This window comes from Rhincodon typus, chromosome 16 (genome assembly GCF_021869965.1).
Source record: "Rhincodon typus isolate 14 chromosome 16, sRhiTyp1.1, whole genome shotgun sequence".
NCBI classification, from domain to species: domain Eukaryota; kingdom Metazoa; phylum Chordata; class Chondrichthyes; order Orectolobiformes; family Rhincodontidae; genus Rhincodon; species Rhincodon typus.
Window position 1 is genome coordinate 12,949,119 of NC_063347.1, and position 18,317 is coordinate 12,967,435.

General features: G+C 40.5%; 1 protein-coding gene across 1 annotated transcript in view; it reads right to left on the reverse strand.

Annotated features, from left to right (window-relative positions):
* Positions 1-9,036, reverse strand: part of LOC109912935 (guanine nucleotide-binding protein G(i) subunit alpha-2) — a 55,463-nt gene extending 46,427 nt beyond the window's left edge. Inside the window, exon 1 of the mRNA XM_048606218.1 lies at positions 8,857-9,036. Coding sequence (XP_048462175.1) covers positions 8,857-9,017 — 161 coding nt within the window. The 5' untranslated portion in view covers positions 9,018-9,036. The remainder of the gene's footprint in view (positions 1-8,856) is intronic.
* Positions 9,037-18,317: the final 9,281 nt, after the last annotated feature.

An 18,317-nucleotide genomic window follows, 5' to 3' on the forward strand; every position in this document is an offset into this window, starting at 1 on the left:
CATGAAGTATGTTGCCCCTTAGGTCCCTTTTATATCTTTCCCCTCTCACCTTAAACATACATCCTCTGGTTTTGGACTCTCCCATCCCAAAGAAAAGACCTTGGCTGTTCACTCGACTCATGCCCCTCATGATTTTATAAACCTCTAAGGTCACCCCTTAGCCTCCAACATTCCAGGTAATATAGCCTCAGTCTATTTAGCCTCTCCCCGTAGCTCAAACCCTCCTGCTCTGGCAGCATTCTTGTTAATCTTTTCTGAACCCTTTCTAGTTTAACAACATCCTTCCTATAGGAGGGAGACCAGAATTGCACACATACTCCAAAAGTGGCCAAACCAATGCCCAGTACTGCCACAACATGACCTCCCCACTGTTATACTCAATGCACTGACGAATAAAGGCAAGCATACCAAATGCCTTCTTCACTATTGGGACTTCACTTTCAAGGAACTATGAACCTAAACTCCAAGGTCTCTTTGTTTAGTAACACTCCCTGGACCCTACCATTAAGTGTACAAGTCATGCCCTGATTTGTCTTTTCAAAATGCAGCACCTTACATTTATCTAAATTAAACTCCATCTCCATTGGCCCATCTAACCAAGGTCCTGTTGTACTTCTTCGCTGTCCACTATACCTCCAATTTTGGTGTCATCTGCAAACTTAATAACCGTACCTCCAATGTTCACATCCAAATTGTTTATATCTATGATGAAAAGCTGTGGATCCAGCACTGATCCTTGTGGTACACTGCTGGTTACAGGCCTCCAGTCTGAAAAGCAACCCTCCACTGTCTTCTACCTCTGAGCCAGTTCTGTATCCAAATAGTTAGTTCTCTGAAGAAGGGTCTAGGCCCAAAACGTCAGCCTTCCTGCTCCTCTGATGCTGCTTGGCCTGCTGTGTTCATCCAGCTCTACACCTTGTTATCTCTAGTTCTCCCTGTATTGTGTGTGATCTAACCTTGCTAACCAGTCTACCATGGAGGAACCTTGTTGAACACCTTCCTGAATTCCACATAGATCACTTCAATGACTCTGCCCTCATTAATCGAACAATTGTGGACCTCAAAGACTCCTGGAGGAGTGGACTCAGCCAATATAAGTTCTACCACCAATCCTCAAGTACAGATAACATATTGAGTACAGAGTTTTCAGGCAGGATCAGTTCTGGTGAAGTTCAAATAGCAACATCCCCCAATAGCATTTCTCAAATATGTTACATATAAAGACAGCAGCAAAATGGAGCAAATTGGCTGGAAATATGGCACAGGATCTAAAGGGAAAGCATAGCTATTTTGGATAATGTGTAACGAGGCATGTTAAATGAATGATCTCAAAGTAAAAAATCAGTAAGACGATCAACAGTTATGGAATTAAGTCAGGAAAGTGGAGTTGAAGATCATCAGATCAGTCACAATCTCACTTTAAAGCAGAGCAGACTTGAATAAGTGAAATGGCCTACTTCTGCACCTACATCTTAGAACTACGTTATTTTAGAAGAGGAGCAAAACAACTCATGCATCATGGAAATGCCTTAAGCACTGTTGGTGCTCGGAACATCTAGGCACTGTTGGTGCTTGGGAGAGGTCCAATGTGTATATAAAGCAATCAAAATACAATCAGCACACGAAACTACTTGGTGGGAATAGTAAGATTAGAAGTCTGATCAGAGTTCAGAGAAATCACAGGAGGATGCAGCACTGGAGGCGATTTAGCCTAAAGTGTCTATGCCAACCGCTTTGAAGAACAAAATCCAATTAGGTCTATTCACCTAGATTGTAACATTCAGCTATTTCTTAACGAAGTCAAAACAGGAAGAATAGAATGGATAAATCCAAATGGGCTGAATAGCTTTCCTGATTTATAATTATCTTGTGATCCAGATACCCCCTGTAAAGTTACCGTGACATTTAAAGTGTACACGAAGGAACAACCTGTCTTCATGGATGAAGAAAATCTCTAAATCAATGCCAGTACTTCAATCAATGCATTTCAGGGTAAGTTAATAGTCTAACTACTTAGAGTGCCGAATGCAACATTTCTCATTTATCTAATAATCGGACCATAAACATATCAGACTATCAATCCATCAAAGGTAAAATATTATTGGCTCTTCCAAGAATGCAATTGTGGTCTCCAAAGATTTGAATTCTGAATGCTATGTCACTCCAGTCTACTTAGTGCCTGTGCACATTAACTGCAGTTATTATTGGACAAACCGAAGCATTTTATGTGCTAGAAAAGCTGTACTATACAATTATTATACAAGACTTAAATAACAATAAGCAGCAATACATCTCTGCATTACATAGCCTCTACTACAGTTGCCCTGTGGCCAAGCTAAACATTGAGGAAAACTCAATTGTGTTGACACAACAAGGGTGGGAAGAGTGGATACATGGTTTCAGAGACTTTCACAAACAGTTTAAACTAGCCTTTACTGTTAGGGCTCAATCTATCTGAAGGCAAGTGTTGCGCAATCACATTCTGTTCATTTCTTTTTAAATCAAAAACAATGGGAAATGAAGGAGACAAATGTTTGGAAAGAACACAAATGTGGAAGTACATTGGCTTCTTGTGTACCCAGCACTTTCAATGGAAGGAATGTTGTGTTCCGTCAGGTGTATAACTTTATCAGTCTCAAGCATTTGGAAAAGATCCAGCTTCACCCCTTCTTATAAACAAACTTCACCCTGGTGTTCTTTTTCCATTAGCGATTAACTCTATCAATCAAGTTTCTCTATCGATTGCTACCAGCAAGTGTGTGGTTAAAATATTTGCTTCCCAAACAACTGACAGTTCAGCTGCTATCATGTGCATAACTGAGATCAAGTAATCATGTAAAACATTACAACATTTAAACACATTTGGATAAGTACATGAATAGGAAAGGTTTGGAAGGATATGGGCCAGGAGCAGGCAGGTGGGACTAGTTTAGTTTGGGATTATGTTCAGCATTGACTGGTTGGACTGAAGGGTCTGTTTCCATGTTTTATGACTCTATGATTATCTCCACCCTCAAATTTGTACGGAACCCCTGGTTCCACATGACACAGTGATACAGCAACACATCTGAAATGAGCACTTGTTAACTGACAGAGGGCAGGCAAAAGCCCAAATCACCGCTTGTAGCACCAATCAATGTTACTGCACTATACCCCGTTCTCCGCCAACAGCGAATTTGGTTTCCACTCATCCTTTACAACGTTGTTCATCTTTTGAGCAGTTGTTTGACTACTGCACATTATTCTGCGGTCTGAAAACTTGCAGGGACATGCCGAGTTGTGAAGGCCAACCAGTGTGAACCAGTAGATAGGCGTCAATTCGTTAGCTCAAGGTGCTTCAGCAGTCCTGCCACCGCAGCCACTAACTGAACCTCCTCAGAAGGGAGTTCCAAGCCAGTTTATCCAACAATAGCATTCAGGCAAAATACTTCCATTCAAAATTAGCAGGGGAAAGCTACAAGAATTTCTGGCAAGCATCTATTTTGTTGATGGGTATCCGACTTGGGATACATTTTGTACACCTCCAGTATACTTCTCCTTCTTCACCACACACAATGACTTGATGAAATGTTACACTTTGAACACAGTCAATTACTGATTTGACATCTCTATAAACAGAGACAGGCTCCGGAAATCAAAGTTTAGTGTTCAGCTGGTAAAATTTATGTCTCATAAACAAAGCTTTGATGGGTGGAGAGGGGTTAGAGGCCACAATTCCAATAATTTTATTCCAAGCATCAATGCTCATTCCAAACTACTCTCCTTACAATTAAAAACATAAATCTCAGTTTGCCTCTGTGCACAGGACATATTTACCAAATGGAACCAATGACTTGAATGGTCAATTCTCTAGGTGGTGAGAGTTAGATCCTGGCCAGAGTGTTTTTATTCTGGTGCATTGGATAATAGTGTTTCAAAACGTACCAATAACCTTCCTAACTTCACAAAAATCCTTTGTGTAAAAAAATTCTGCTATATAATTAATGGGCACATTCTATCGTTATAATGACATGATTACAAAGTAACCAAGGGTGGGAACTGAATTTCAGGAGTAGCTAACATTTCAGAAAGATAGAAACAAAGGGGGAAGAAATTGATATAATTCTGTTTATAAAGGTTGATATCAGTACAGTCATGAGAAATGATCTTGGCTCAGAAAATCAAGATGCAAAATCAGTTTGGGCGCGGATAAGAAATAGCAAGGAAAAGAATTCACTGGAGCAAGTAACTTAAAAGGTCCATTCGCAATAACAACACTGTCTGACAAGAGTATAAATGAAGAAACTACAGGGAATTGTGCAAAAGGTACTTCATAAATCGTTGGTGACATTAATCTTCCTGGTTGATTGGACAAATCAAATGGGCCAAAGTAGCCTTGAGGACCAAGTCATACAGGGTTAAGGTAAGAGGGGAAGACTTAAAAGGGGCAACATTTTCATGCAGAGGGTGGTGCGTGCATGAAACAAGCTGCCAGAGGAAATGGTGGAGGCTGTATAATTTAAACATTTAAAAGGCATCTGGATGGGTGTAAGAATAGGAATGGTTTAGAGGGATACAGGCCAAATGGATCACAGCCTTCAAGAGACAGGTCATCATTATCTTCTCATGGCTAACTCTATTGCTGGCAAATGGGATTAGATTAATTTAAAATATCTGGTTGGCATGGACAAGTTGGACTGAAGCGTCTGTTTCCGTGCTGTACATCTCTATGACTATGCATTTGTTAGAATAACACATTACAGATCCAACAAGGGAACATGCTCTTTGGATCTAATCATTTATAATGAGATGGAATAATTAATGATGTTATAGAAAAGGATCCTCTATAGAAGTTGGATCATGATGGATAAATTTTAAAATCAGTTTGAGGGTGCAAAATATGGGTCTGAAACTAGAACCTTAAAATTTGAAGCAAGGAAATAAAAGGTGTGAAGACAGTTGGCTAAAATGGACTTGGAAAATAGATTAAAGGTTATGACAGCAGACAAGCAGCTGTAGACATAGGATTTATGACAATAAGCTAGCGAGAGAAATAAAAAGAAATTAAACCTTCTACAAAGAAAGCAAGAAACAACAGTCTAGTTTGTCTAATTCTGTAATTGGGAAAATACAATCCATTAAGGAAATGTAATGTTAGAAACATTTAGAAAACCATAATAAAAATTAAGCAGAGTCAACATGATTTTATGAAAAGGAAACCAGATTTGACAAATTAAGGTTCCTATGAAGACGCAATGAACAGAGGGAAACAAGTAGATACAGGATATTTGGATTTCCAGAAGGCATTTGATAATCTGCCACATAGGAAGTTACTGTACAAGATAAAAGCTCATGGTGTTGGGATTAATATATTAACTTTGATAAATGTTTAGTACACTTAAAGGAGACAGAGTTTGGATGAATAAGTTATTTCCACGTTTGCAAACTTTAACTGCAGGGATTACTACTTAAATCTACCTTAAATGACTTGGCTGAAGACACCATGGGTATTGCAGCAAAATTTTCTCTGTTATGTGGGAAAGCAAACTATGAGTTAGAATCTGCAAAAGGATATAGAAAGATTAAAGTGAGTGGGCAAAATTTTGGCAGATGGAATACTTGAAAAATGTGAGGTTACCCACTATGGTAGGAAGAATAGGAAAACAGAAGTGATCTCAATTGAGAAAGACTCCATGCAGCAGCACAAAGATCATGGTGTGGGTCTGGGTGGGATGGTATTCAGACAGTGCCATCTTGATGAGCTAAATGGCCCGCTTCCACATTGTACGGATTCCATGATTCACCGAGGAATTTAGAAGAGGAGGCCATAGTTCGAGAATAAGGAATCATTCTTTTACAGTGGAGATGAGGAAATGGCTTCTGAGGATCGAGGACTTCATCACGCCTTCTCAAGGCTAACTAGGGAAGGGCAATAACAGCTGGCCAAGGCAGCAATGCTACATATCCCAGCAGTGAATAAAACAAAACAAAAACAAGGGGAGGCTTGGTTTTTCATGGCTGGGACAGATAAATTATTGGAACTGCAGAGAAGTTGAGCATTATGGGGGCAGACAGAACTATGGAGTTGGAATGATGATCAAATCAGCCAGGACGTTATTGAACAGAACAGTCTATGCAAGCACGCAGATGGCCTATGCCTACTCTTATTTCTTATGTAGCTAATCAGTTGCATAACAAATCTGAAGTCATATTCACCTGAAAACGTTAACACTTTCTCTCTCCACAGATGCTGAATATTGCCAGCACGCTCTCTTTAGTTGAGGTACATGATTGTTTCTTCTACAACTGAAATTGGAACTATTCCCCATGTCCAAAACCACATTGAAACCCGTATCTGACTCTCCCAAAATGGGGAAGTGAAGAAGCTGGCTTAATTGATTTTAAAATAAGATAAAGTTTTTGAAATAATTTTACCATCATTAGCACTCGCTCGGTTCACCTGATACTTGCTGGGGAATTCCTCAAGCCACACCAGCAAGATCTACATAACAGTTCATTATACATCTCTCCCATGAAACAATAATATTGTGTCTTCATTGTTACAAAAACAGCATTGGCAGGCACATGATTCTCTGTCTTTCACTCGGTACCAGTAACCAAATCAAACCTGCCTTGAATGATGATCTTTCTTCAGAGGTTTCATTGAAAATCCAAAAGCTCATGTCAAATAGTGCATAGCATTACTTTCCAAATTTGATTATGTAACAAAACTTTCATTTAGAAAGCTCTGGGAGTCAGAGAGGCAACCCAAAGACCATCCACTCTCGGATTTATGAATTGTCACATCCCTGCTTTTGTGGGAACATTATAAAATTAAATGAAGCAATGAATGTGCCTTGGAGGCAGAGGTGCTGCTATGATGGAGGTTACATGGAAAAAGGTAAAAATACACCAATTACAGTACTGACTTCTTGTCTTTTGAAATATCTCTAGGTTATTATGACTAAGTTCTCACTTCACCCCTAAAGGGCCAACAAAACTAACATTTGCCACATTTAAGAAGCACCTGGATGTACACTTAAAATGCCAGGGCATAGTAGGCTATGAACCAAGTGCAAGCTAAATGGGATTAGTGTAGTTTGTTGTTTATTGGTCAGCATTACCACAGTGGGCCAAAGGGCCTGTTTTTCTGCTGTACGACTCTATGATTAGGTGGTCAGTGACTAGAATAGCGAATTTGAGAATATTTGAGTAATGGTTGGAGTCTTTAAATACGGGGTTGTCAGTATTATATTCTGCAGGACTGAAATTGGTCGGAGTTGGAGGTTCTGACAGTTATCACTAATGCTACAAGTGGGTCTGCAAATATAATTCAAAAGACTTACAAATTATTATACTTGCATAACCTTACTTCTTAATAAATACCTCTTGCTAACAGTAGATCTTAAATCAATTCTGACCCAGCAATGTGGCTGATAGTACAGCCTTTGAAAAACCCTGGGCTGAAAATCTTTAATTGGAGTTGCTGCCTATGCTGGACATTTACTGGATTCAGTGCTGGTTTCTCTTGGTCTTCAACACAGGAAAGCTCAGAAACATCCGAAGAGTCAATCTGGACTCAAGACATCAATTGTTTCTCTCTTCAAAGATATTGACAGATCTGTGGAGTTTCTCCAATCATTCTCAGTGTTTGTTTCAGATTTCCAGTACTGTCAGTATTTGCATTTTATTTAGGAATAGCATTGCTGAGGCAGTAGTGCATCAGCAACATAATACACGAAACAGGATGTACTGAAACAACGCTTAATCTGTAACAAACCATGCTTGGAAAAATGGTCCTTCAGTGAAAGTGTTCAGTGAGGCTTGAAAAGAATAATTACCTGCTGGTGAAGCTCTATGGGGGTTGGTTTAGCTCAGCTGGCTGAACGAATGGTGCACAATACAGAGTGACGCCAACAGCACGGGCTGAAATCCAGTACCAGCCGAGGATTCACCTTCTCAACTTCTCCCCTCACCTAGAGTATGGTGATCCTCAAGTTAAACCACCAGTCATCTCTCTCTAATGAGAGAGCAGCGCTATTGACTGGCAGGACAATGGCAACTTTACCTAGTGCACCTCCTCCTAATCTCAGTCTAACTAAGCAGCAAAACAACCGAAATATTGCCCACGTAGTGGGACTCAAAATAACAGTTAACTCAAGAAATGAGTCTCTAAATGGCTGAGCTAATTCTTTTTAAACACTGCCAAGCAAAAATACACTTTTATATTTTTATAAAAATTGGCAAGGCCGGGAACTTAGCACCCAATCCTATTTGCCTTGATTTAGTGGGCCAAACTTACAACCAGAAAACTGAACAGCTTTTCGTGTTACTTCTGAGAGTAGTTAAGAATTCACCACACTGGGGTGAGATGGGAGTTACATGCTGCACCAACTGGGTAATGACAGCTGGCCGTTATCCCTCCAGGACATTTGTTTATCAGTTGATTTTTTTATGACAATCAGACAGCTTCAGAGTTGCTCCATCCATCCAATCAAATCCAGCCATTTTAAACATCTTAATTAAGTCACCCCAATAATTTTAGATACTAAAATATTTAAACACAGAACAACAGTGGCAAAAGGCCTAGCAGCAGGTTGGGAGGTATCCTCATTGTCTAACTTGGGGAGATCCAGGAAGGAGTAAAAAGTAAAACATAAAACATATGATAAAAATGTAACCACATACAACAGCTGCAGAAAATTTAAATTAATAACCTTTGAGCATAAACAGTGAACAGAATAAGACATCTTCCCTGGCAATCATACAGATCTTACGTGAGAATGGCTTCCTTCTTAAAAAAACACCACTGGTTTTACTGATTTGTGTAATCAGAGGCAATACCATTGTCCTTAAATTTAACTGTGCAATGCTTACTTGAAGTGTAGATCCTTAAAAGTGAAATGAGTCTCCACGATGCCTGTAGTCTTGACTCGAGTTCGCAGGACATCTTGCTGAGTCGGGATGTAATCAGATCTTGCTATCCTTTCAAGGTCATTCAGATAACTGTAGAAATAGAAAGTTAAACAATTATCCATTGATAATAGCAGCAGTAAGAAAGTACTGCACATTTTTGTAAGCCTCATTTAAGTACAGGTAAAGAACTACACCAAATGTCATGAGCTTTTAATGTAGGCAGGAACACGGGTGAGAGATCACTAAGTGATGGAAAGATATTTCTTCCCAAAAGGTAGGAATCTATCCAGAGGTGCGTTTGAATATTTGCTAGTAACTAATTATCATAATATTGGTTGAGATTTATAAGTTCTTTGGACTTTCTTCAATGTCCACAGTTAGAAAAAGTGGAAGGGGAAACTGCAGATGTTCAATAGTCTTCCCTTGTCTGCTGAGAAAGTGCTCAGTCTTGGGCAGTTTGGAAAACAAACACTTAATGGGCCAGGGTCAATACCTCAATTATCGCAATCAAGGGGCAACACTGAGGGTAAGCTGGTCCACCTACATGACCAAAGAGGGCAAGAGGAGATGTAGCAATATTGCAAAACACACGAAAGCAAGAACTCCTGTTCTTAACAATAACATCTGAAGGAAACAATGTGCACAGTTTAGGTGTTTCCCAGTTAGGAAGTAGGGGGAATACTGGAGGAATTGGGAGAAAAGTCACTCTGGCAATTCCATCATATTTTACTTTTGCAGTCATATTAAGCAGTAGATTAGTTGAAATTTGGAAACAGGTATATTGAGGAAGAGCATATGGCAGGGGGAGATATGCAGAGAATCAATAACTTGGTTACATATTTTATGGGTTAATCAAACCAACTTGAGATCAATTCTGTAAACAATATTCAGCATAATTAACCTGCATTATCAACAGTTCTCTTATTACTTCAACAGTGAAAATACAGAGAAGATGAGAAATGATCTCTTATGCCTTTTAGCACCTTTGGTCCACAGGAGACATAGAAAATTCCAAAGCAAACAGTGGCAGCTGACAAGATCAAACACTGGAGATTTGTGTCATTGCAATGCCCATCCACCCTTGGTAAACAGACATCTTTTAAGAAGTGCAACTTCGTATACTTTCAGAATATAATGCAGCACAGATGCAATAATCTAGACTTGCATTTAACTATTGCCTTTTGACAACTCACAGCATCTCCAAATACTTTATAGTTATTCTTTATATTTTAATTACTTTTTAGTACTTCAAGAAAGGGAAGCACAGCAGCTAATTTGCATTCAGCAAGAATTTTACAAACAGCAATGAATTAAATGACTCAAACTGTTTCTGGTAATGTTTGTTCAGCAATATTTGTTGATTAGGACACATGACACTCTTGTGCTCTTCCTCCTGTTACAAATTTGGTTAGGAACACTTGAGGTGGCAGACAGAGGCCTCTATTTAAGATTTCAGCCGTCATCTTCCTCATTACAGCAGCGCTGCCTCAGTACTGCACCAGATTGTCAGCCTAGATTGCATGCTGAAGCCCAAGGCTTAAACCCACAACATTCTGACTCAGTGGTAAAGCTATTTCCACTAAGAATGCTTCAATATGCCTGAAGTTTCCAATCTCACTGATGCAAGCAGCAAGTGGAGGATGGGTGAGTAGAGCCACTCATTTTCATAAGATAAAAGTGATCAATTATGGCCTTGAACTTAAGCAGGGAACTGCTTGCTTATTCCACTTTGGCTGATCCATGGTCACTTGTCCACACATCAGATACATCAATCTAAAATGAGGATAAGCAGTGACTAACTCACTTCCAAACCCCCTGCTTGTCTGGATGAATGCACATCCCAAGCTCAATACTACAGAGGACAAAGCAGCCCGTTTGATCGGCACTTCAACAGCTACATTAATATTCACTCTTTCTACTCTTGGCACACAGTTGCAGCAGTGTGCACAAAATAACATCCTTAACTTAACCTCCAGATCCATGACTTCCCAAAAATCCACCAAACATGGAACTCCCTTCACAAGAATACTGTGGGTGTACCTGTAAAGATTCAAGTAGTCAGCTCAACACCTTCTTTTCAATGGTAGTGATGGGAAACAACTGCTGCCCTCACCAGCGACACTCATTCCATGAAAGAATTAAAGGAAACTCAGCGATCACAACTAAAAGTCTATTTACAAGAAATTGGGCCTACTTGGAAGCAGACCCTTTCCCATGCATCTCCTATGTAACTCTGCAACTTCACTGGAAACCAACAGCGTTGCACCCAATTTTTAAAATATTCATTCATGGGCTGTGGGCGTTCCTGACTAGGCCAAAGTAGAGTTGCCCCTCACCAAACACCTCAAACCCCAACCCGATTCCCATTTTCTAGATCTCCTTGATGCCATACTCCATCAAATGCTGCCTTGATGTCATGGGCAGTCACTCTCACCTGTGGAGTTCAGCTCTTGAGTCCATGTTTAGACCAAGGATGTCATAGAAACACAGAAAATAGCAGTAGCCTGCTCTGCCATTCAACATGATCACGGTTGATCATCCAATTCAGTACCCTGCTCCTGCTAACTCCCCATAACTTTTGATCCCTTTAGCCCAAGAACAATATCTAACTCCTTCTGGGAAACATTCAATGCTTTCTGGTTTTCTCTTTACACTGTAAAGTCAAACAGAACAACATATGCTTTTACTTAGCAATCAGCACACAATACCCAATTACCTCAAATCTTTACAGGCATCATCATTTCTCAGTATAAATTTTACTGACATACAGCTTCAAACCTTCACAATCATTTCTCTATGCAATTACTTTTAATAGACATTTTCAACATTAGTCCCAAGGGTGAGAATAGCTAATTCCTCCCAGTTCACAGTCTCCTGAATGAAGCTGCCTACTGATATGGCCCCACTTAGCATGTAGAGGCTATGCGTCACAGGGGAATTGTAAGCACATATTCAAGTTTTGTTGTTCTGCTACATGGTTCGTTGGCTTACCAACATGCTCAACTGCAGTGACAACTTGAAAATACTCTTAATGCGTCCAAATGCAAGCATTCTGAAAGTCAGTTTATCATTCAAGATATGGCAACATAGAAAAAATTCCTCAGAACTGGCAATGGAGCTAGTGTTTATATGATATATAGAGTTATCAGTCATACAAGTGAAGATTGCAACTGGATCACTGAACCCCTTAATCTTGCAGTCAGATGGAATGAAGTTCTGAATAAAAAGTCACTCACTTCCACACAGGACACAGTTGAGAAATCTTCCAATCTCTTCCTTCCACAGCAAACAAAAACCATGTCTCCATTCAGTACTCATAGCTGCTTGTGTCTAAATGTCAGGGCCTCAAGGAATCTCACATTTTCAGGTCTGCAGCAAGTTTCGCTAAATTAGGGATATTCTGACCCATTCTTAGATTTGTTGAAAATTGCTTGTGCTAAGCTAATACCCAATATTAACAAGAGTCTCTGGTTTCATTCATTTTTATTGTCCTACACGTAAAATCCAAAAGCAGTGGAATGTTCCGGGGGGATAAATGACTTTTGCAGATGTTCTACGAAACAGACTACATAAAAATAGAGGAATGAAATCTGGGTGGGGGAAGGAATCTCACTACTTTCAACGTCATCACAACATGAAACTGTTGCGACCATTGTGTGCCAGAATTTCAACAAAAAAGCAACAGAATTAAATCAGCACGTTCAAAGGTCATCAAGATTAAGAGACATCTCATCATTCTGTGAATGCCTGAATTCATCTTGGAACCCAACCCGAGCACACTACGTGCAATTCCCCCTGTTCAGAAGCAGCCTGCAACTTCATCGCCATAGAAACCACCAAACTGGGAAGATAGAAAAACATCCAGCAGTACAGCAACTATTTATTAACTGTGGAATAGGCTTTACTTTACCGTGGAACAACATACTTGCATCACTCAAAATCTGTAGTCTTGGCAGAAGTCCTTTCTTTAAAAAACAGATTGGCAGCTTACCATCAAACAAAAATTTCCAATTATTTTGGAGAGTCATTTCACATTGGCAGTTTCCACAATACTGTAAAGTCCCAGATTTCATCCTTAGTCTGTGCTGGCCTCATTTGTCATAACCACGGCACAAATGTGGACGGATTTTCGGATGAGGGAGGGAGAAAAAAATAACTCAGCTTACCCACTCCTGATATCCAGCCAGTAACTGAAAATACCTCTATTTATGAGTTTCAGAATTCTATTTGCTTGCGTTTGAAAAAACCTTCTCTACTTGCCTTTCACCTTTAAAGGTTGGTGCACATACAACCAAGATCTGTTAGGGAACTCCCTTTAAAACTGTACCATTTCACTTAAGCTGTTTCCCCTTTACCCCTACCAAAGCATATCATGTCTGTTAACATTTAACCTGTTACTTGCCTATCCATCTTTCCAATCCATTACCTATACAAAGGCTATTATTATTCCCCTTGTTGTTTGCTACATTTGAATTTTATGTCCTTTGGAAACTTTGATCTTGTGGCCTATATCTATTAATAATGTGATTTGTGTATATGATAAGGAGCAGTCGTCATAATACTGACCCCTGGAGAACATAACTGCATGCCTCCTTTTCCATGTAACAAAACAATCACCACAGGGTACTGCAAAGGCAACGGACCCTGACAACATTCTGGCAATAGTACGGAAAACTTGTGCTCCAGAATTTGCCACATGCTGGCTTTCCTTTCTGGGGCTCTACATTTCCAGGCAGAACTAAAAATGAGTCGTCAACCTGGTGAAGCTATCAAACAGGACTACTTGCGTGCCAAACAGTATAAGCAGCAAGTAATACAGCTTAGCAATTCCAAAACCAATGGATCAGATCTAAGCTCTACAGTCTTGCTACATCCAGTCTAGAATGGTGGTAGATAATTAAACAACTCACTGGAGGAGGCGGCTCCATGGATATCCCCATCTCAACGATCGAAGGGCCCAGCACATCAGTGCAAAATATAAGACTGAAGCACTTGCAACAATTTTCAATCAGAAGTGCCGAGCGGATTATCCATCTCGGGCTCCTCCAGTAGTCCCCAGCATTACAGATATCAATTCTATTCACTCCACATGATATCAAGAAATGGTTGGAGACACTGGATAGTGCAAAGGCTATGGGCCCTGACAACACCCTGGCAATGATACTGAAAACGCGTGCTCCAGATCTTGCTGCTCCTCTAGCCAAGGTGTTCCTGTCCAGTAACAACACTGGCATCTACCCGACAATGTGGAAAAGTGCCCAGGTACGTCCTGTATATGAAAAGCAGGAAAACATCGACCTGGCCAATTACCACCCATCAGTCTACTCTTGATCATCAGTAAAATGATGGAAGGTGTCATCAACAATGCTATCAAACAGCACCTGCTCAGCAATAACCTGCTCAGCATGGGTTCTACCAGGGCCACTCAATACAGCCTTGGTTCAAACTGGGACAATAGAGTTGGACTCCAGAGGTGAGGCAAGAGTGACAGCCCTTGACAAAGCCTCATTCAAGCGAGTGCAGCATAAAGGAGCCCTAGCAAAACTGGAATCATTGGGTATCGGGGGCAAACTCTGTTGGTTGGAGTCATACCTGGCACATAGGAAGATGGTCGTGGTTGTTGGAGGTCAGTCATCTCAACTCCAGAACATCTCTGCAGGAGTTCCAGGTAGTGTCCTAGACCCAACCATCTTCAGTTGTTTCATCAATGACCTTCCCTCCATCATAAGATCAGAAGTGCAGATGCTCGCCAATGATTACACAATCTTTGGCACCATCAGTGACTGTTCAGATACTGAAACCAGTCCACGTTCAAACGCAGCAAGACCTGGACAATTGCTGAAGAAGGGTCCTGACCCAAAACGTCAGCTTTCCTACTCCTCAGATGCTGCCTGACCTGCTGTATTCCTCCAGCTCCACATTGTGTTATCTAAGACCTGGATAGTATCCAGGTTTGAATTGCGAAGTGGCAAGTAATACTCACACTACACAAATGCCAGGCAATGTCCACCTCCAATAAGAGATGATCTAACCACCACCCCTTGACATTCAATGGCATTACCATCACTGAATTCCCCCACAATCAACATCCTGGGGGTTTCCATTGACCAGAAACTCAACTGGACTCGACACACTCCCCGCTTAATTGGCACCACATCCATCATGAGTCATTCCCTCCACTACTGACACTCAGTAGCAGCAGGGTGTACAGTCTACGAGATCCTGAGACAGCACCTTTCAAACCGACAACCACTTCCATCTAGAAGGACTGGGGCAGCAAATATATGGCATCACCACCACCTTCAAGCTCCCCTCCAAGCCACTCACCGTCCTGACATAGAACTAAATTACTGTTCCATGACTTTCACTGGATCAATATCCTAGAATTCCCTCTGTTAAGGCACTGTGGGTCTACCTACAGTATATGGACTGCAGTGGTTCAAGAACGCAGCCCACCACCACCTTCAAGGGTAATTAGGGTAAGGCAATAAATGCTGGCCAGCCAGTGATGCCATGTCCCATGAGTGAATTAAAAGTTTTTTTTTGTCTCAGATAATTGTCTCAAAAACATTTCCTCCTCTGATGCTGAGTTTGTTTGAATGGTAATTGCGGAGATTCTCTCCCTTCCCAGGCCTAACAATTGTAAGCTTCAAGTCCTCTGACACCCTTCTTTTATCTAGCAAGAATTGAAAGATTGTGACCAGAACCTCCACAATTTCCACCCTTACTTTCCCCAGCAGTATCAGATGCTTCCCATCCTGGCCTCTCCGGCCTGAGTATTGCTAGCCTTTTATGAACCATATCATTGTGTTTTTATATTGCATTACCAAGTGCGCTTTAAAAAATGTGCAAATCTGCAATCAAGCCATTGGAAACCCAAAACAACGTACCCACAACCTAACTGCATTATGATGCTAATAGTTCAGATTGCGACATGCAAATGGCTATTTGTCAGCAAAAAAAATACAGAGCACTGCATCATTAGCAGCTGATTCCAGTAAACTGTACTTCATAGGCAAAGCTAAAAACTGTTAGCAAGTGAAAAATGTGTTTTCTTGGCCAAGACTCTTAACTAATCAATCAGGTAGATATGTAGCTGTTTCCTAGTTATAGGAGCCAGGGGCCAAAAGTTTTTAAAAAAGTGAATGCAGCCAAGGATACTTGCATCGAATTTCTCCAGAGTTAAATGCACAGCACTCCCACAGCTTCTTCAAATCTGACAGTCTCTCCTCCAATGGGGTCCTTGATAATGAGAATTATTTTCCAACATGGCCTTTATAGATTCCCCATTGGAGTGGCCAAGTTAATTTTGTCCTCTTATCCTATTCCTGTGCAACATACTGCTTTGATTTCAATGATTAAATACACCAAGGAAAGGATGTTGGAGATGATACAGGATTTAGCAAGATGCTGAATGCAGAATAAATACTAATTCAGAGACAGCTTGAAAAATTGGACCTTTTATCATAAGAACAACAGAGAATATAAGATAATATAACAGAAGCATGTACGAAAGTCTTGAGCAAGCTGGAGGAAGGCCATTTTCATTACGTGACAAATTGAGAATGGGAAGCAACAGATGTGAGGCTAAAGTCAAGAAACACAGACCACAATAACTGTCATGCTCTAGAAGCATTGCAGGAATTGTTATAACTGTCAATTTGGGAATCAAAATATGGAAACAAAATCAATTACAAACTTGACTTGTGTCACATACACAAATTCCATACATGTATTGTGCTTGAAGAAGTGGTGGTGGTCTGGGGGAATTGATAGTATCAGATGATATACAACCAAGAGCACTGATTAGAAAAACAGAAAATAGCTCGGGGGCTGGCACAGATTTCAAAAGGGTAATCACGTGGTTGACTCTTGGAGTCCATGTCCTCCTCCACCTTCTCCCCTAAAAATAATGAGAGGAGAAGTAACATGAGGCTGCCCTTGTCTGCCTCCTAATGGCTACTTATAGAATAGTTTTGACAGAGGCTTGGCTGATTGCTGTCTACTTCACACTCAGAGTGGCTGCACATCAGAAGAGTCTTAAAAGGGGGGCCAGGAGAAAACCTACTGTGATGATGTTTTGTACACTTAATGAATGAAGGTAGCAAAAAGTATTTCCAAAAAACCCAGATTTTTATTTGGCAGTGAATGAGCAAGAGACATGACGCCAGGTTATAGTCCACCAGGTTTATTTGAAATCACAAGCTTTCGGAGCACTGCTCCTTCTCAGGCCTGAAGAAGGGGCTGTGCTCTGAAAGCTTGTGATTTCAAATAAACCTGTTGGACTATAAGCTGGTGTCACGCGAGTTCTGACTTTCTTCACCGATCCCCCGAGCCCCCCCCACCATCCTGTCGAACACTGCACTTCCACATCATGAGCAAGAGAGCGTTTTGAAATGCATTTGAATTAATGTGAATAAATTTTAAAAGTCTTCCCCCCCGTCTAGTATCCCAGGCTTCATATACAGTCTATTGATGGAATGGCTCCACAATTGCAAGCAGTTCTCCAGTGTCACCATGCGTATTCCTTTTATGACTCCGAAGTGATTCCTAGTTAATATTCCCGAACAGGGCACCACATACCAGCCCGGTCATGGCCTTGTATGATATTTGCCCATGCATTTTCTAACCGAGGCCCTTGCCTGGCCTAGTCATGCTGAGAATAGCTATAGCACTCAGACATTACTTCGATGAGCAAGTAATTCTAGTGACATTTATCTACCCTGCTCCTAATTCCTGTAAAATATGCTAAGACTATACCTTAAATAAACAAACAGCACCCTATTGCCCATTTAATTGATTCACAAGGAGCGTTCTAATTGTAGTTCCACAACATCTGTACTTTTCACGCATTTATTTATTGTAAAGCACAAATGAACATCAAATATTTGAAGACAAACTTGTAGCACAACTCTGAATTCCACAAACGTACAAGCAGTTTCAGGGAAATATCCCTCCTGAAACAGCATGGAGAATAAAAATCGTTTTTGGAAAAAGCAAAGGGAACTCCAAGAAACTTCAGCAACCATTAAATTTTTTTCTTGTTTTCTTTTTTAAAAAAAAACTTCTAATCACTCAGGAATAGAATTTTGCACTGCAGAATAAAATAACTTTTTCACTCTTGCATCCGAAGCTAATATCAAACATCTCCCATTTAGAACTGTACCAGCCTCCCATCACTTTAATCAAAATTATACTTCATTGAGTGGCTGGCACAACACTACTAAACAATGTGGACATAACCATCCAACATTTTCATACCAATTCTGAGCACTCAGCCACTGTCAAATACAAAAGGATGATGGCTACAGTGTTGTCTGATACACAGGACCGACATGTGTAAGCTTAGAAGTAACCTTTTATTTCTCTTGCTTTCATTCCTAGGAAGTGGCAGCTATTTGAGTGATCATTTCTCCTCATAT